Raw genomic sequence first — 20,492 nt, 5'->3', positions numbered from 1 at the left:
TGTGCAGCTTGCTTATTTGTTTATTGAGAAGTTGTTATTCCTTTATGGCTTGCTAGTTGATATTGGCATAGTGATCCTAAGTTCATTGGACATTTTTGGTGTGAGGTGTTTAAGAAATTCGACACAAAGCTAAGTATGATCTCATCTAATCATCTTGCCTCTGATGAGATGGATATATAAAGTGTGAATGAAACCATGGAGGACATGCTATGTCTGTGTGTGAGACAATCTCATTCGGAAGATTATCTTCTTATAATAGAGTTTTTTAATTAATGTGAGCCCTTTTATGCTAATGTATTGGTGGTCTAGAGCCCTATGGATGACTGGCTTAGAGAATTCCAAGTTGGTGCTAAGGTTAACTTCTTAAAACAAGTGGGCAAATGATAGAGAGCACTAGTTTATGCTAACTAAATGCATTGACTAGGGTCTTGAAAGAGGTCATTCATGGGTGTAAAAGATAGCTTGGTTTCCAACTAGGAGCTCATGAGACTTGAGGATCTATCTGTCTACATTCCTAATAATGAGCTAGTGGGGCTGTTATGGACCATAGGAAACACACCCTTAGAAGCACACCAATTTTTGAGTGGTTAATTAAATGGAGTGATCGTGTTGATAAAACGACAACACATGTTATTCACTTTGACGCCAATATACATATTTTGTCTCCTAGTTCCTCATGGTTAGACATAATGAGGCTAGTATTTAGAGGCCAAAGCCAAATAATTCTCATAGAAATATGATCTAGTTTGGTCAAATATATAGTTGGGATTTTTGCTCATTTGTGAGGAACTTTCTTCTTTGGAGAGAGACCTCCTAAGGGACCCAACTTATGGTTATCATGTTAGTGGCAGTTTTGTTCAATGACAATCGTGTGAGGACTGGGGGTGCAAACCTTGAGGGTACATGCTTGCTAGTTGGTCTTTAGCTCACGTGTGGATTACCATTACTACGTATGGTTTGAAGCCTATGGTTGTTTGGGAGGCAAGTGCTAGCCCTTTTATATGTTCCTATGAAAGATCATGTATACTCTCATTGCTATATACTCATTGATTGGTGTACAATGACTATAGTGCTTCTTAGGCTTTCATTTGTGAGTATTCGTCTTGGGTGAAAACACATGTAAGTATTCGTCTTGGTGTACGATGATTATAGTGCTTTGGACGTGATTTTTGGGTTTTCATTTGTGAGTATTCATCTTGGGCGGAAACACATGTAAGTGGCTTCTTACTATGAGGTGTTTCATAGACAACTGTTCGCTCACCCATTGTATATGTTTTATAATGCTTAAGAATTAGTTGTAAGTTCATTACATCATCTTCTTTGAGCCTCCATGATAGAATTTGCTAGAAAATTGATGATGTAAAATTTGGTGGGTACAGAGTGCCTCTTTCATATGGTTATACTGAGGTTGGATTCTAGTCCTCTATGATCTTCATGTAGGTATTTGGTCTCGTAGGTCTGAGACCTCTATGGACCACATATTTAGCATGAGACATATATGATTTCCATGTATGTATTTGGTCTCATAGGTCATTTTGGCCTTTCATAGGTGTTATTAACTCTCTCTCTCTCTCTCTCTCTCTCACTTACTCACTCACTTTTTCTTGGATAAAATAATTGGCATGAATTTTTAAAAATCCTTGATAGCCACTTGGAGAAGCTTTTCCTGCATCTTAATTTTGTTCCTACTTTGAAAGTTTTTTTTAAAGATTGCAACTTCTGTTATGAGGTCAATGATAACTCGTGTGCACCGACAACGGTTTTATAGCTCTACATTAATCAGCAATTGTGAAACAATATCACACGAGACTTGTGAAACATTGATAACTCGTGCGCACCGATAGTGGTTTTATAACTCTACATTAATCAACAATTGTGATGATAACTCGTATGCATCGACAATGGTTTTATAACTCTACATTAATCAGCAATTGCAGCTTCCGTTTATGAGGTCGATGATAACTCGTGCGCACCGACAATGGTTTTATAACTCTACATTAATCAGCAATTGTGAAACAATATCACACGAGACTTGTGATATCATTGACTTCAAAATCGCAGGCTGATAAAAGGTATTCCTATTTTTCTCTCTTTAATATTCGAACAAACTAATGGCCACTTTCAATATTGAAGGTGTATCTTTGGTCCACTTTCGATACCGAGAGTGTTATTTGGGAAATGGGGGAAGGGCATGTTCCCTTATGGTTATAAATTTTTTGGGAGGACTATGCCAACTCCCCGCCATACTTTATGTATGGTTTTGTTTTTTCAAACAAGAATGCACAATACCCACTGTCTATACACCCAACAGATGAAAGGTTTATAGTGATCAAAGAAGTTGATGTAATCATCATCAATGAGATGTCGATGCTAACAAAAATGACATTTGACATGGTTATCTATCAAATTATTAACATAATAGACGGTACACTTTTGAGCTTTTTTAAGGACAAGTTGCTTCTCCTCTTCGGGGATTTGGCATAGCTCCGACCAGTATGCAAACATTAAATTGACCTATGCACGGTATGCCTGATTACCTTGTCGGCCCACATTGCACATACAATAGTGCACAACATGATGTTCTTTGTGCGCCATGCTAGGGATATGCCCTTGCTTGAATTCCTACAAGCAATACGCCATAGGCAACCAATAGAGTTGGAGATTCAAAGAACTCTTTCTAATGGCATAGTGCAAGAGGACAATATAGAACGGTGCATCGACAAAACCAGACCACTATCATTTGCACTCACAAGGAAGATGTTCATCGATACAATGACATAATACTGACAAGTTTAAACTCGAAAAAATATATAGTCACCATCAGCTTGAAAACCAATGGCCTCAATAAACTTTGCCTACAGCACAGGATTGGCGATATTAACTTCAACGAAATACTTAAAGTTGTAATAGTTGCCAAGTGTATGATAACCGAGAACATTGATTTGACAATTAGAGCAGCAAAAAACGAGGCATCATGCAACGTAGAGGAAATACTTGAAGATCCTAACAGAATAGTTACAGTAATATGCATCACAATTGATGCAACACAAAGCAAAATAACACTACATTATACGAAGCATGTAAGAAGGGCCATCAGTGGTATATGATACCACAAGTCCACATTCCCATTAGCATTAGCATATGCCATAACATGACACAAGGTATAGGGAGCAACACTCTCTACAAAATTCATCCTCGTGATAAAAGAAGCATTCGCACCAGGACTAGCACACGTGATGTTCTCACGTATCATAGAACATCGACATTTGGGGGTCATAGCATACAACCACAAAGTAAGAGAAACACCTCTCTTTCTGGACCGCATATGCAGAACCCCTCTCTCTCCTTCTCTGCCACTTGCACCATAAGCAGGTAGGAGGGGTTTTGGGCCATCCGAGCATGCAATATATGGAGAGGTTAACCCTCTCTCTTAGGCTTAGAGATGTAGAGCTTGAAGGAGGAGGGCTATGGGAGAGGCACGGAAGGGCAGTCCTAAGGTATTTAGAAACCTTAGAATTAAAAATCTCGTTTTAATTAAACTAGTGGGCAACCCGTGCTTTGTACGTCTTTTGAGACCAAACCTCTTCAAACTTCCTCCTTCCTTCCGAACCTTCAAATTCTTGCCACTTGATAACTTTGTGAAACTCTTCTTAAGATAATAAAAATATACCCATACTAAAAGAGTGGATTAATAATAATATAGTGCCATAACAATCTTTGTATCTCTCGTGCGCGCGCACGAGCACGCGCGTGCGAGCTCTCTCCCAAAAGCACACAGGAGTCGCCATGGATGTACGGCTTTGTAGGATTCGAATTAGGTGAATTTGCAGGCTAATGAATGATGCAATGCGTAAAGGCAAGATTAGTAGCGGCGGTGGTTGGAGGATGCCTAGCTTGGAGGAGACACTGCCTTCCTCTGAAGAAGGGGTCTTGCCTCAGCCTTTCGTGGAGGACTTTGCACGTATCTTGCACACATGCAAGAAGGAGAGAGACCGATCGCGTGCACTCTGCTTGCATGATTACATGCGCAAAAATGGTCTTGAAGTTCACAGATCACTGGGGAACTACCTCGTCTCGATGTTGGTGGAAGTCGGAAGCATGCATGATGCCCAACAGGTTTTTGACAGGTTGGTGTATCGAAATGAATTGTCCTGGAATTCACTCATCACTGGATATATCAAATGTGGGAAGCCACAACATGCCCTCACCTTATATCAGAACATGCAGAAGGATGATTCTGTACATCCCACCGGGCGAACTTTTGTGGCCTTATTGAAGGCATGCGGGAAGCTCAAACATCTGGAAAAGGGCCTGGAAATACATGCCCAGGTTGCCAGAACCCGGTTGCTCGAAAGAGACATTTTTGTTGGCAGCACCTTGGTTGATATGTATGTCAAATGTGGCTTGCTTGCCAAAGCACGGCAAGTGTTTGACAAGCTTCCAGTTCGGAACGTTGTCTCATGGACTGCACTAATTGCAGGATATGCTGAACATGGGCATGGTGAGGAAGCACTCAAGTGTTTTGAAGAGATGCAACTTGACAGCGTCTCCCCAAATGCTGTCACATTTATTTGCAGCTTGAAAGCTTGTGGCAGCATAGGAGCCATAGATAAGGGCCAAGAAATACATGCTGAGATTGAAAGACAGGGTTTGCTGGAAAGAGACCTTGTTGTTGGCAACACCTTGGTTGATATGTATGCCAAATGTGGCTCACTTACCAAGTCACAACAAGTGTTTGACAAGCTTCCAGTTCGAGACGTAGTCTCGTGGACTGCACTTATTGCAGGATATGCTGAACATGGGCATGGTGAAGAAGCACTTAAGTGTTTTGAACGGATGCAACTTGAGGGTGTCTTCCCGAATGCTGTTACATTTGTTTGCAGCTTGAAAGCTTGTGCTAGCATAGGAGACACAAACAAGGGCCAAGAAATACATGCTGAGATTGAAAGACAGGGGTTGCTGGAAAGAGACATTGTTGTTGGCAACACATTGATCGACATGTATGCCAAATGTGACTCACTTACCAAAGCACAGCAAGTCTTTGACAAGCTTCCAGCTCCAAATGTTGTCTCATGGACCGCACTAATTGGGGGATATGCTGAACATGGGCATGGTGAGAAAGCACTTAAATGCTTTGAGCAAATGCAATTCAAGGGCGTCTCCCCCAATGCTGTCACGTTTGTTTGCAGCTTGAAAGCTTGTGGCAGCATAGGAGCCACAGACAAGGGCCGAGAAATGCATGTGGAGATTGAGAGACAAGGGTTGCTGGAAAGAGACCTTGTTGTTGGAAACACCTTGGTCGATATGTATGCCAAATGTGGCTTGCTTGCGATAGCACATCAAGTGTTTGATAAGCTTCCAGTTCGAAACGTAGTCTCGTGGAATGCACTCATCACAGGGTATGCCGAGCATGGGCATGGTGAGGAAGCACTCAAGTGTTTTGGACAAATGCAACTTGAGGGTGTCTTCCCGGATGCCATCACATTTGTTTCGAGCTTGAAAGCTTGTGGCATCACAGGAGCCACATTTAAGGGTCAAGAAATACATGCTAAGGCAGAAAGACAGGGCTTGCTGAAAAGAGACGTTGCTGTTGGCAGCACCTTGGTCGATATGTATACCAAATGTGGTTCACTTGTCACAGCACAACAAGTGTCTGACAAGCTTCCAGTCCGAAATGTTGTTTCATGGACTGCACTAATTGCAGGGTATGCTGAACACGGGCATGGAGAGGAAGCACTCAAGTGTTTTGAACAGATGCAACTTGAGGGTGTCTCCCCGGATGCTGCTACGTTTGTTTCCAGCTTGAAAGCTTGTGGCATCATAGGAGCCACAGACAAGGGCCGAGGCATTCATGCTGAGATTGAAAGACAGGGGCTATTGGAAAGAGACCTTGCTGTTGGCAGCACCTTGGTCGATATGTATGCCAAATGTGGCTCGCTTGCCATAGCGCGGCAAGTGTCTGACAACCTTCCAGTTCGAGACGTGGTCTCGTGGAGTGCACTTATTGCAGGATATGCTGAACATGAGCACGGTGAGGAAGCGCTCAAGTGTTTTGAACAGATGCAACTTGAGGGTGTCTCCCCGAATGCTGTCACATTTGTTTGCATCTTGAAAGCTTGTGGTAGCATAGGAGCCACAGACAAGGGCAGAGAAATACATGCTGAGATTGAAAGACAGGGATTGCTGGAAAGAGATCTGGTTGTTGGCAACACCTTGGTCAATATGTATGCTAAATGTGGTCTGCTTGCCATAGCACAAGAAGTGTTTGACAAGCTTCCAGTTCGAGATGTGGTCTCATGGACTGTACTAATGGCAGGATATGCCCAGCTTGGAGAAAGTGAAAATGTTTTCCATGTCTTTGACAGAATGGTACGAGAAGGTATTAAGCCAAATCCAGTGACTTTTGTCGTCGTTCTTAGTGCATGCAATCGCATGGGTTCGTTTAACATGAGTCAGACGTACTTCGAGGCTATGAGCAAAGACTATGGCATTGTTCCAACTCGTAAACACCACAATTGTGTGGTGGATCTCCTTGGCCGTGCAGGCCAATTAGACAAGGCATTGGGAATGCTCAAGAAGATTCCGTTCTGTCCTAATCTTGTGGTGTGGCATATGGTGTTGGGTGCATGTAGAAATTGGGGAAATGTGGAGCTTGGAAAACAGGCCTTTCAACATGCAGTGCATTTGGATGAGAAGGATTCTGTAGCTTATGTCTTAATGTCTCACATCTATGCAGGTGCTGACTTGCAGGAGGAGGTGAACCAGGTTGAGGCAATGAGGGACTGACGGCAGCATCCATTTTCGGTTGAGGATATTTGTTATCCCAACAGCAATGTTTGATGCAGAGCTAGATTATCTTTCCCTCAAAATGAAAGAGGAAGTGTCTGTCTTGAGTGCCTATTGAGTGGGACGGCATTTCTGTGCATTACTGATGATGCAAAGAAATATCTATTCAGTAAGATATTGGGTATCACGTGAAAGATGTTAGGCACAGTGAGAAGTTGGGTATCCTGCGTATCTGCAGTTTGTGGCTATGTCAATTTATATCCACGATAGAGATTTAGTCAAAGATGCTACACGCATTCATGCTTTTGGGTGGCGGCAGTGCAACTTTAGTACCCATTGCCTCTTTTACTTGAAATGTTGATGCCATAATGATTTGGAGGGCAGTTTCCTTGCTTTGCCTCTTTTACATGAAATGCTGATGCCATAATGATGGAGAGGGCAGTTTCCCTGCTTTGTCCAGTAGGTTATAACAGTGCCAATCTGGGGAGGTCGATTGCTGATCGGGTTTTAGAGGAGTATTTGTGTACTTCCTGTGTTTGATTGTGTTACAACCCCATGGATCTCCTAAACGCAAAACACAAGTGATGAGAACAAACACCCTAAGAGGGGTTCAAGCTAGCTCACCTCCCAACCAGATGTTCTATGCTTCGAACAACCCTCAAGCCAGGGGCTAAGGTCTGATCCATGCCAGTCCTTCGCCATGCCAATTTATGCCAGTCCTCCAGTATTTCTCGTTGATTTCCCTCACAACGGAAAGGCAAGATAGCAGTCTGTGGTGACAGACCAGTCAGGCAATGCCGTGGGAGATGTGTAGTCACCCACGAGAGCTTCCGGGTATAAACACCAACTCCCATATGGTCAAGGGGTCACGCTAAACATGACTCTATTGAGCAACCCTTCACTCTCACTCTCTAGCTCTCTCAGCAACACTCTACTAACATCTCACTCACTTTCTTATGAACAGACAATGTATTCAGTAGAACAGTGACACTGCGGACTTGGACATAGAAGACAACTCGGAACAACAATGAAATGGCAAGCTTGCTATTAGTTATATTTCAAAAACATGACACATTAATACAAAACAGTTGCCCAATAGTGCTAACATTCCCCGTGTACAAACACACTCTCCAGCTTCATGACACAATTGTCAACTGACAGTTGAGAGCATACAACAACAGCACTCTTCATAGATTCTATCTATGAGAGCATCTATCTCTATTCTTGCCTAATACTGAGCTATCCTCTCGTCATCATTTGTAGTGACCTGATGTCCTTTTACGTTGAGTTTTCTTGTTCTTGTTAACGGATCTCTGGTGATTGTAGTTCTCTACCTCCACACGTGTGATATCGAGGTGCTGCTCATGACGTGGGGAGTGGGTTGTCGGCGCTTTTTGCCACCACTGGGTTGTTGGACGTAACACCTGGCACGCTTGGTGCTTGAGCTTCTACTCTTGAACCAGTCTTCTTGACAAATTTTTGTTTGAACCTTATGAACATTTTTGGGGGAGTATGGTCCGGGATGTATATGACATCCGAGTGTTTCTGTCTGCTCTTCTGAGCATCCTAGATTCTTGTTGTCAATCTGTGGTGTCTTTTGATCAAAAACTTTTATCATCGTTTTGAGTGGGGTTGGTTCTAGAATCTTCTTTTCCACCATTGGCATGGGTCTCCACTCGACATGTACAGCTTCTTCATATCGTGCTGGATCGTTTGAAGGTGAGATTTTCTCCTTTTTTGCTTTCGGGTCTCCAATACTTCACTTCCAGACGTTGACACTTGTGGGTGATTGCATTCTAGGTGGAAGCATTCTCCTTCCCTCCGGTGTTTGTGAGAACAAGAATTGTGAGCATGGATGTTCTAGGGAAAGAGGTTTCCTAGTGAGTATTGACGTGATCTTGTCTCATTCTGGAAGTATGGTGGTAGTTCTTTGTTAGCTCTTAGCAGCTTAGAGAACATCACGTGAGAAGCTTCAAAGAAAGAGTTGTCCAAGATGGCCAGTTGTTAAGTTGTTGACCAGCGGATCTTTGAGGTGCTCATTCTTTGTGCAGGGCTTGGTTGGCATCTTTCAATTTTCAAACCTCAACCAATAGTTCCTCCCTTTCTTTCTTGGGTACTGTGGCTAGTTTAACATTGGTCTTTACTTTTCCAAGTTCCGCTTGAAGTCTGGCCACTTCCTTCTTTGCCTCCCTTAGCTCTGTCTTCCATTGCAGCCTTGCCTTCTGTGTCTGCTGCACCTTTTCTGCCATCTTCTTTGCTTCCTCTATTTGCATCTGGAGGGCGGTTTTGTAACTTTCCCAATCTCTGGGTCCTCCTCCTTTGAGCTAATTCTCATTTTCCATACATTGCTGCACTTTTAATTTCACTGCGTTTAGCTCATTGATAGTGTCCATTTCAAATTTAGTACTTCTTTCTAGCCTTTGTTTGTAATCCTCTACCATATCCTTGGCCTTCTCTCTGTCTTGGAGGGCTTCTCTCAATATATCTGCATATTCTTTGGAGGGTGTGGCGTTCTGCAATTCTTGCTGTAACACCTTATTTCTTTCTACCAACTTCTTTGCCTCCTTTTTCTAGTGTTCTGCTTTCCAAGTGATGGCCTTCAGTGTTTGTGCCAGATTATGGTCTTCCTTTTCTACGTCCTTTCCTTTTCCTAAGGTACTTGTTCTTGGGGATTCTTGGCTTGCAGGCCGTTGCTGTTGTTGTTGCTGTTGAGGGTGTTGTTGTTGCTGCTGTGACTCCCTGTCTACATCATCATCTTTATCCAGGTCATGAATGACCTGTTGCGGCTTGCACGATAGCTGTTCATGAATCTCAATCAGGGCTTGTAGTGCTTGATTCCACACCTTGCTAAGTCTCCCCTTTGTTGTTTTTATTACTGCTGCTTTGGCGTCTAGTGGGAGGCACATAACTTCCTCTTCTTCTTGGTTTTTCAAGACTTGGGCTTCTGCTTGGGCGATTGCCAACGCAGTTGTGCTGTCCAATATTTCATCCTTTAATCCTTGGATGGTGCGACAGCCCAAACCTTTGCTGGTTTCCTTGCTTCAGTTAATTTTGTACGGATTCCCTTCACCTAGCTTGGAGCAAGTGCCTTTGGCTGATGAGGGCTTTGATCTTCCCCTCACTTAACTCCTTTTGTTGCACTAGGGCCCTTTCTGCCATGGTAACCTTTTTCTGCATCTCCTCGTTTTGTTGTGCCATCATCTTAGCTTTGTTCTCTAATTCTTTGGCTTTGGCCGTGGTGTTTGTTAGCATTCCATGGTATTTATGATTCCGGGCACACATGTCATTGATTGTGCTCTGGGCCTTCTTCTCATACTTCTCCACAGACAAAAGGGCTTGTGAGAGGATGTTTTGGCTACATACATCAGCCCTTTGTTTATATGCAGCTGCTGGTTGGGAAGTCCTGCTTCCAGTTCTCTGGGTAGCTTGAAATTGTGGCTTGGTCCTTCTTGCGCCTTCTTTACCAGATTTGCCACCCAAGGTTACGGTTCTGCTAGTATAACGACTTTTGTCCTTATGGGTTGTTTCCCCTTTTGAGCTTCTCCTTTCTTTCTCTGTTGTTTTTCTTCTTTCCTTTCTCTCTCTTCTTTGTCCTTCTCTTTTCTTCTTCTTCCTTTCTTTCGCCGCGGCTTCCTTTTTCTGTTTCTCCTCCAGCTCCCTTCTTCTTTCTTCTTCTGTTCTTTGTTTTTTGACCTCTTCCGGGTGGGCAGCATTTCTTCATCTACCCTGTGCTTTCTCTTTTTGCTAGCTTTCTGAGCAATCCTTTGCCATTCCTCCTCCTCATCAACGTCATCCTCAAATGAATTGAAGGTGACCTTGGCGGCTTTTGAGGATCCTTCGGCTTCCTTGTGTTGGTGTCTGACATGGGCATCTCTCGTCCGGTGATCCACAGACCTGGCAGCGTAAGTGATTGCTCATAGGTGATCTCTCTCGTCCGGTGATCCACAGACCTGGCAGCCTAAGTGATTGCTCATAGGTGCGCATGTACCACTATGGGATGTTTCTCCCTGGCCCACGTGGTTGTCCTCTTCGCCAAGTTTTCTTTGTAAATGGGCGGCCCAATTTATTTTTTCCACTGCCTTTGCTGCTCTCAAGCAGTCCGTAATTTTTGTTTGACATGTCCTTTGTCTTGCCCATAAACATGACATTTTGCAAGAAGAACATGAACTGCTCCTGTGTCGGGTTTCATCCGCCACGTCTTTTACCTGATGCATGTTCCCAGTTTTAGGGATCTCTTCTTCCATCCTTGGCTTCATATTTGTGTCCATTGCACCCTCCATTGGTAATCCCAGTGCGTGATGCATTGCGAGATCTGAAACTTTTATGGGCTCCTTTCCCTCTATGTGAACTACATTTGTCTCCAGAAACTAATTTCTTAGTTTTCTCCCATCCTCGGGGTCCTGCAGCTCTTCCCATTGATGCTCTAGCAGTTATCAAATCCACACGTCCTTGCCTACTTCTGATGCTCTTTCTTTCTCACATCGAGGATGATCATGGGCATATAGAGGCTTTTTTTAGGCTTTTTGTTTGACCTCTGGGACTTGTTGATCTTTGGCATGGTGATGTTTTTTGAGAAAGAGAAAGTGTTGCAGATGGGTGCGAGAGATGTGAGCAAGAGAGCAGATTGTGAATGTGCGTTTTTAGGCTCCTTGTGTTCTTTTTTGTGATGTTTTCTTCTTTTTGCTTCCTTTTTTAGGGCGTTGTCATTTTTAGCTTCTCACTTTTCGATGTGATGTGATCCTTGATCCACATTATGGCTGCTGTCTCGGCTTAATGGTATTAGAGCATTCTTGCCGTCTTTTCGTTTTACCGTTGCTAGTGGGGTCTTAATGATGTTGTGGCACTTGTCCTCCATGCAGTTTCTCATGTTGACATCATGGCCTTTTGAGTTGTTGACGTGGATCAGACTGGCGCACCCTTGGTCACTCGCTTTTTTATTGTCTTGGCTTTGATTGGTTGCAGAGATCTAAGGTTTTGCGGCCTTGCTAAGGTTTTGCGGCCTCGCTAGGACTGCCATCCTTCCGCGGCTCTGTGGTCTTTTGATATTTTTGCATCCACTTCCACTAGTGAGATCATGCCACAACAAATGCACCAGACCGGCTCTTGGTCTTCCGCCTTTTCTTTTTCTGGTGTAATCACTTCCGGGTGGTCTTTGTATTTTCTCATCCTGAAGCCGTTAACTATTTTTGGAAAGGGTGTACCATCCAAGTGTTCTAAGGTAAAGGCATTCTAGTTGATTGGGTCTTTCACTCTACAAATGGTTCAATCCATTGAATTTTGAATTTTTCGGGGTGAGATCCTAGCTTGGAATTGTAGATCAATACAAGATCTCCTTTCTCAAAAATCCCGTGCTTGAGATGCCTATCAACCCAAGCCTTTCTTCTTCGCTGCACGATCTCCGTCTTTAGCAAGCTGATTTTCCTCTCTTCCTCTAAGAATAAGATTTCTTGTATTTTGATCTGTCGGGATTCTTCCATTGGCAACTTCTCTTGAATGGCCACTCTCAGACTTGGTACCACGAATTCCATAGGCATAACTGCTTGCAACTCATAGACTAGCTTGAATGGTGTTTGTCCGCTGGAGACTTTGTAGGATGTGCAGAATGCCCATAGGGCTACATCCAACTTCTGGTCCCAATCGTTCTTGCTAGCATTTATAATTTTCTTTAGAATTTTGGTTAGAACCTTGTTGGTTGATTCCGCTTGGCTGTTGCACTGTGGGTAGTAGAGTGAGAACTTTTTGTGGTTGATCAGGTATCTCTCCATCAATCCTTTCATTACTTTGTTCATGAAATGCGTCCCTTGGTCACTGACTATTTCTATTGGCAACCCATGCCTAGCAATGATGTCTTTGAAAAGGAACTTCACCATCTGTTCTGCGGAGTTGCTCTTTATAGCTCTAGCTTTCGACCCCTTGGTAAAATAATTGGTGGCTACAATGATATACTCATATTTGCTGCTTTTTGTAGGTGGTTTGATTGGTCCAACAAAATTCAATCCCCACTTCATGAACGGAGATGGAGGCAGTATAGGCGAGATGGAAAATCTTTCAGAATCTCCGGGTTGCCCCATTCGCTCTGCTGAGAGACATCAAAGTTCTTTGCTTCACTGTTGGCGTCCTTTATGATAGTTGGCTACCATAGGCCTGCTTGCAAAATTTTTCAGGCTGTTATTTCTCCGTCCATATGTCCTCCGGTGATCCCACAATGTGCTTCTCTTAACACTGCTTGCTACTCATGATTCGGAACACACTTGCGTAAGATTTGGTCTATGCCTCTTTTGTAGAGCTGCCCAGTAATCATAGTGAAATTTTTGCTTCTTAAGGCAATTCTCTTTTTCTTGTTAGCAATGTATCCTTTCGGAAATGTCTCATCTTCCAAAAATTGCATCATGTCATAATACTAGTTCTCTTCCACTTCAGCTCTGCTGCTACTGTGAATAAGTTGGTGTCTAGGAGTTGATCTTCTACGCCCCCCAAAGAAGGTTCTCTAGAATCTAGTCTGGATAAAAATCTACCATAGCATTCTCTTTTCCGAGTGTGTGTTGAATGGTGAACTCAAATTCTTGTAGTAGGAGCATCCATTTTGCTATCTTCCCCTACCAGAAAAGCTTTGTTCACCAGATAAATGAGAGCTCGATGGTCCACATGGAAAACAAATTTGTTTCCCAAGAGATAGTGCCAAAACTTGTTTACATCATAGATCATTGAAAGAGCTTCTCATTCCGTTGTGTTGTAGTTCCTTTCCATCCTTGTGAGGGCTTTGCTGGCATAATGGATGGGCTACATATAACCTTTCTATTTTTCCTGCATTAGTGCGATGCCCACTCCTTTGAAACATCTACATAAACATGGAATATCAAATTCCATTTCGGGTTGGTCATTACTGGTGCGGATGACATTAGCGGCTTTTCAGCCAGTGAAATGCCTTCTGACACTCTGGGATCCATTCATACCTTGCATCCTTCTTGGTCAGTGCATATAATGAGTAGGCTATATAGGCTAGATACTTCAAAAATCTTGCATGCCACTTCACCTTGCCAAGGAATATTTCAAGTTGCTTGATATTCTGGGGAGCAGATATTTTGGATATGGCCTCCGCCTTATCCGGATCTATAGCTAATCCTTGGGCTGACACAATGTGACCTAACTGTGTTTCGGATTTTACTGCAAAAGCACACTTGGCCGGATTCAACTTCAGCCTTGTATCTCTACACCTCTACAAACATAAGCTTAAATGATAGATGTGCTCTGTGTTATCTCTGGACACACTAAAATCATCCACAAATTCTTTCATGAAGTCTGTCAGATAGTCATAAAAAATCTCTTGCACCATTCTCTGGAAGGTAGCAGGTGCATTTTTAAAGCCAAACATCATAGCCAAACATCATAACAGTTGCCACATGGACACCCCATTCGGTGACAAATTTGGTCTTCTTCCGGAGCCATATTTACCTGGTTGTATCCGTTGAAGCCATCTAAAAAGGAGTACATCTCCTTTCCGGCTACCTCATCCAACAAGGAGTCCGTGAGGAAAGGGAGTGAAAAAGGATCTGAATTAGTTGCCGCATTCAACTTGCGGCGGTAGTCTACATAGATCCTGATTTTCATATTCTTTTTGAGAACTACCACAATTGGGGATATCCAGGCAGCTTTTTCCACTCGCACTATGAAACCCACTCTCAATAATCTATCAATATCCTCTTTTACTTATTTTACATAATTTGGGTTCATTTTGTACCTCTGTTGTTTGATAGATATAACGCCTTCTTTCAAGTTAATGCTGTGCTGGAAGAATTTAGGGTCAATGTCCTTCATGTCTTTGTATGTCCAAGTGAAGACATCTTGGTATTCCTTTAGCAAGGATACCAACTCCTGTTTGAATTCATCTTCCAGTTCAAGGCTGATCTTTATATGCTTTTCTTCTTTTCCATCCCCTAGATTTACTTCCTATAATTTGTCTGGGCTCACCTGTACTACTGCATTGTTTTCTTGGTTCTCCTTTTGCTTTTGCACACCCAATCCTAGATCTCTTGGATCTCTTCTTCTTGCTCCAAATTTTGAGCCCACTTGATTTCTTCTGAGGCTTTCTCCAACAAGGTTTTGCTCAATTTTGAGCCCTTTGTCTTTTCAGTATCTTCTTTCTTCTTCATTTGACTATTCGGTGTCTCCTTTTCACTCTCTTCTTTTGCATAATGCCTTATTACTTCACCTACATTTAACATGTACAGGGATGCCAAGTCCGGGTGTTCACGAGTATTCTGTCCTCTTCGTCATCATCAAAGCCTTCTGACGTGTTAAATGTTTCAACATGGATTGATCTCTGAGTGTGCTTTACTGATCCCCTTACATCAACAAGATTCACATGTACTTTCCGCTTTCCTTTTTTGATGGTGATTCTGTTCTTGCCCAAGTCCTACTTTACCTTACCGTGTCTCAACTAGGGTCTTCCCAATAACACATGGTGGTAAGACCCGGTATGGTTTTCTATGGTAATCACCACTAAGTTGACCTTGAAGTTAACTTGTATGATTTTTATTGGGACATTTTTGATGATTTCTTTAGGTACTACTACCCTGTTATCTGCCATTCTTATGTTGAACGATGGAATGGGCTCCCACTTGAGACTCAATCCCAATGCAGTTTTCTTAGTGACAACATTGACTCCGGATCCTCCATCCAGCACTGCATCATTTTTGAGTACATTGCTTAGTTGAATTGTGACTTTGGACATGCCATCATCTCTGGATGCTGGGGGTTCTTTGGCTTGCATATTGCTGCATTTCGGGGTTCCTTATTCTACTGAGTTCTTCAATTCCTTGCTCATACCTTCAATGTCTGCCATCAGGATTTTGGCTTTGAACCTTGGGCATAAGTCCTGCACTTGTCTCAACTAAACTTGTCTATACAGCAACAATGACATTACATTGGTTTGTAACCAATCATCATTCTTCTGGTCTTCTTCCAGAGGTATTCCTGATTGAGGTGATCTGAATGCTTGTTTCTAGCAATCCCATGATGATTTTGCGTGAGTCATCCTATTTTTGCTTATTTTGTATTTTCTCTATTTTCTCAGTAGTTTGCATTCTCACCTTTTCCTGTTGATCTTGGTGCACAGCTACCTTCTTGGGGGCTTGGGGTACATTTTGACTATGTAGCGGAGTTATCACTTCCCTAGATTCATTAGCCTTAGCCCTTGTGACTGCCAAGATGTCATGCACCCCTTTTGTATGTCATTTTCCATGTTGGTGCTTGGTGGATTTTCTTTGAGCTGCATCAATTTTTCTTGTCTTTCTTCATTAAGGCTTTTTCTTCATGGCACATTCTGCTTTGGTGTGTCCAGGTTGTTGACAATAATAACACGCGAAGGTTGTAGAACCACTAGCTCGTCCTCCTTGGTTTCTACTTCCTAAATCATTTTTGCGGCCTCTATTTCCATACCTTCCCATTCTTGGGGGTCTTCTTTCCACTCCTTCCATGTTGTTCACCATGGGAGCTCTATTTTTTATATTGTATCTGAAGTTCCATGTACTATGATTGTACATATTATAGATGGTGCAAGTTGGTGGTACAACGCATTCCTCCTTGAGGTGACCTTCTTGCTTGCATTGGGAACAGAACACATTCTTGCAAAATTCTAAGACCTTGCTCTTTTTCATTTCTTGCATTAGCTATTTTACCTGCAGCATCAATTCACCAGGGCTTCCTTGTGCCTTCTCGGTTTTCTTCTTTTTTACTGCTGCCACTGGTGTGTCCTGCAAAGTGTCGCTTGAATCATCCTCTTCAATGATGACACTCTTCTTGGGATTCTTCTTTTGTCTCCTTTCTCGACTTCTTTTTTTTTGCCATTTTGGCTAGCTCCACTAGTTCCTTGAACTCTTCTTCAGTTTTTGCTTTTTTTGTACTAACTACTGCGTGGATAATATCCGGCTTAAGCCCTTGGACAAACCAGTTAGTAACAATTTGCATGGAGGGTCAGGTTTATTCTGCCACTCTCTGCCTTAAACTTAGTAGCTTTGTTGCATAAGCTTCCACATCCATATCATCTTGACGGAGCTCTCTCATTTGATCATAGAGTTAAGTTGTGTAACGTGCTTCCCCTTATCAGACGTTTCCATTCTTGGAAACAAAATCTGTCTAAAAAAGAAAACTGGAAAACCTATGTTGTAAACTAGCAACTATCACCCAAGTCAAAGACAATACTAGTTGTGGAAATAAATAGGGAAAACTCAAACTACATCTAACCATTGACACCATAATGTGATTCACCATGTCTACCCTATCCTATATATTAGGATTGGATAATTCCTCGTACCTAGAGGGGATATAAAGAAACACCTTTCCTCTCTAAGAATAATGAAACAAATATCTGAACACTCTTGTCATAAATTACCTCTGAAAATGTTCCTATTAAGACCATGTCCAAGTTCAAACACCCATGATATCCTTTTCCAAATCCACAACTATGGAATTGGTTGTATAGTAGGTCAATTCTTTCTAGGACTACACCTAGAACTACATCTTCAAGTTTGAACTCTCAAGGGAAACTTTGGTTGATACCCATACCAAACATAACATGTTCAGTATTATCATAGGTAGATCTTGACCAATCAAAAGACTTCTCAATGTTGAGCATGTGCAATGTTCCAGTAGAACTGATTTATCCTCTCTACTACTTGATAGACTGTGAACAATCATCATGAGTAGGAACCTATTTAGTCTCTTAGTGCCTGAAGTATCGAGAAGCTTCAAGTCCCAACTTAGTCTACTATGTCAAGGTAATCAAGATGCAAGCGCAATATGTCAACATTAATACTCTACTAGAACCAAGACAATCTAGAATAACCCCACCATTCAATACTCTGCTACACAGCCTTGTATATTAGCCTTTATAAAAATTGGTAATTTGGATCTGGATATCTACCACATCAAAGGCTACACGCCAAAAGGCTAGTGCACTCACCCCATGAACTAGGCATCTAGCAATGCTAGCAATCTCTTTTGGCATACAATTTAAATTATTTCTTATATTCGAGAGAATTCTCAAAATCCTTGAAAGAGGTAATCATGGAAATTGTCAAATATTTGATCAGATCTATAAGAAAAAGTCTTTCTTGGTTTCATAAAAATGCACTGAGCATTGGTTCTTGGTAATCATGGCTATTTAAGAAGTGAAGGGAGGGCGAGTAACCCCATATACCACTATAGCAAAAAGTTACCGAAGCATGATGTAGGTTTGGTGAAAGGAAGAACCCACCAACCCTAAACAAGGGCAAAGCGTTCCCATAGGTATATGATCTAATGTGCACTTTCCACATCCTACATGACTTGAACGTATGACCTTCAACTTAGAAGGTTGTTGCTTTATCTGATTGAGCTAAGGATGATGTGCATTACAAACACTTCTAGTAGAGAGAGAATGATAGAACGAAAAGTTATGGGTTTTATAGTGTGGTCAATGAGGTGATAATCACTGAAAGGAGTGTGGAAACTCCCTCATAAGTTCTCCCCGTGGCCCTTCCTTCCCTACGGTCCACTCCCTCCTGGAGTTTGAAGAGAGGAAAATGGCTTTCTTTTTAGGGTAAAACTTGCTTGCCTTTTCATTATTATGTTTCTTTTTAGGGTAAAACTTGCTTGCCTTTTCATTATTATGTTTCTAAGGGAATGACAAATTCATAGACTCCTTACCTTATACTTGGAATTCTCGCCAAGTGCATCCTGGTTCCTAAAAGGTAGGCAGCTGGTATTGCTGAGATAATAAATCTATTCGAGAAACCTATTGATTTCAATATTAGCAAAATCTAGTTTGAATCTAGATCTCCATAAAATATATGTGTGCGCCAACTATCCAGAATTGTCTATGCGAAGTAAAGAAGCTTCACCTCACATCTGGCAAAGCATAACTACTTTACGCGAAACATATAGACCCAGTCATATTTGTAAATGCCAAGAAACAACATAACACTCTCTCTGATCATTTGCAATCCATAGTCTCATTCTTCCTTCTTGCCTCTGTAATTGATTTCTCAAATCAACTGCCCCTTTCTCAAGAGAAGACCTTTTGTGCCTATAAAGGTCTTATACTTTCATTGAAATAAACACACAACTATACCACCATTGACTTGTGCAAGTATCTATCTATAGATTGTATTCTAACACTCTCTCTTTAAGCTTTCAATGTCTATGATTTAGATTCAACCATGTTTATTTATCAACCTCCATAGCCTGCAAGCTCCACCATATCTAGCATGGTGTTAGAGCATGGTTCTATCCTCCCAATGCTTCCCACCATTGCATTCTGTTGCAACCCTCACCATCTAATGTGCATGCTGTGCTATGCCCATCATCTACACGTGCTGGTGTCACACCACCAAAACAGACTGCTACCTATGAAGCTTTCCTTGGCCATACTTGCTCTGATATAACTCGACCTGCAGAGATAGAAGAAGAATAATCCACATAAGCACATGCAACTCAACATTCTACAAAATCAGTACAAGGTACAAATCAAGTGCAAATTTCATTACTTAGGTACATGTGGGGCTTTTCATCATTTCAATAGAGAAATATTGGGCTTTTTTTTGTAAAATCTTGCTAAATCAGAGCATTAAACCCTAATACTTCATCAATTTTCAAAATTGAGCATGCGTTCCTTCCATTATGTGTGTTTTTGCCCAAGACAAATACTCACAAATGAAAGCCTAGGAAGCACGTCCAAACACTATAGTCATTGTACACCAATCAATGATTACATAGCAATGAGAGTATACATGAACATAGAAAAGGGCTGGCACTTGCCTCCCAACCATAGGCTTCAAACCATATGTATTAATGGTAAGCCACCCGCGAACTAGAGACCAACTAGCAAGCATGTACCCTCAAGGTATACACATCCCATATCCTGCACCCCTAGTCCTCACACAATTGTCATTGAACGACCACCACTAATGCAATAACCACAAGCTGGGTCCCGTAGGAGGCCGCTCTCCATAGAAGAGAGTTCCTTACAAATGATCCGAAATCCCAACTATATATCTGAGTAGACTAGATCATATTACTATAAGAATTATTTGGCTCTGGCCTCTAAACACTAGCCTCATTATGTCTAAGCATGGGGAACTGGGATAAAAAATATGGATATTGGCATTTGAGTAAAGAGCATGTGTTGTCTTCATCAGCACGATCAATCCATCTAATTAACCACTCAAAAATTGGCATGCTTCTAAGGGTGTGTTTCCTATGACCCACAACAGCCCCACTCAAAAAATTGGCATGCTTCTAAGGGTGTGGTTCCTATGACCCACAACAGCCCCACTAGCTCATTTAGGAATCTAGATAGATATATCCTCAAGTCTCGTGAGCTCCTGGTTGAAAACCAAGCTATCTCTTGCACCCATGACCTCTTTCAAGACCCTAGTCAACACATTTAGTTAGCATAAAATTTTTCTCTCTATCTCATCTACCCTCTCTTTATGCTTTAAATCTCTTGCAAACTAAGACATCACTTGCTCTTGTTTTAAAGAAGTTAACCTTAACACCAACTCAAAATTTCTCTAAGACTCTAGAACACTAATACATCAGCATAAAAGGGATCATCTTAATAGCAAAATGCTTAGCACTATCATAAGACATTAGAAAAATTCTTGACTCAAAAGAGGGCTGTTTCAACAATAATATAATAATAGACACATAGATTGAGTGACGTAATC

At 41.9% G+C, this 20,492-nt stretch overlaps 1 protein-coding gene across 1 annotated transcript; it reads left to right on the top strand.

Moving 5' to 3' along the window:
* The first annotated feature begins 3,715 nt into the window (after nucleotides 1-3,715).
* Nucleotides 3,716-8,050, top strand: LOC147622040 (pentatricopeptide repeat-containing protein At2g33680-like). The gene has a single exon (XM_086823118.1). It carries the CDS (start codon nucleotides 3,835-3,837, stop codon nucleotides 6,784-6,786), a length of 2,952 nt encoding a protein of 983 aa, XP_086679244.1. The 5' UTR covers nucleotides 3,716-3,834; the 3' UTR covers nucleotides 6,787-8,050.
* The last annotated feature ends 12,442 nt before the right edge of the window (nucleotides 8,051-20,492 follow it).

The sequence above is a fragment of the Cibotium barometz genome, chromosome 29 (assembly GCF_041138505.1).
Source record: "Cibotium barometz isolate CiBa-2024 chromosome 29, ASM4113850v1, whole genome shotgun sequence".
Taxonomy (NCBI): domain Eukaryota; kingdom Viridiplantae; phylum Streptophyta; class Polypodiopsida; order Cyatheales; family Cibotiaceae; genus Cibotium; species Cibotium barometz.
The sequence above is the reverse complement of the archived record's forward strand: the minus strand, read 5'-3'. Positions and strand labels throughout refer to the sequence as shown.

Coding starts and splice junctions, on each gene's coding strand:
- LOC147622040 (XM_086823118.1), top strand. CDS start 3,835: ATGAATGATGCAATGCGTAAAGGCAAGATTAGTAGCGGCGGTGGTTGG.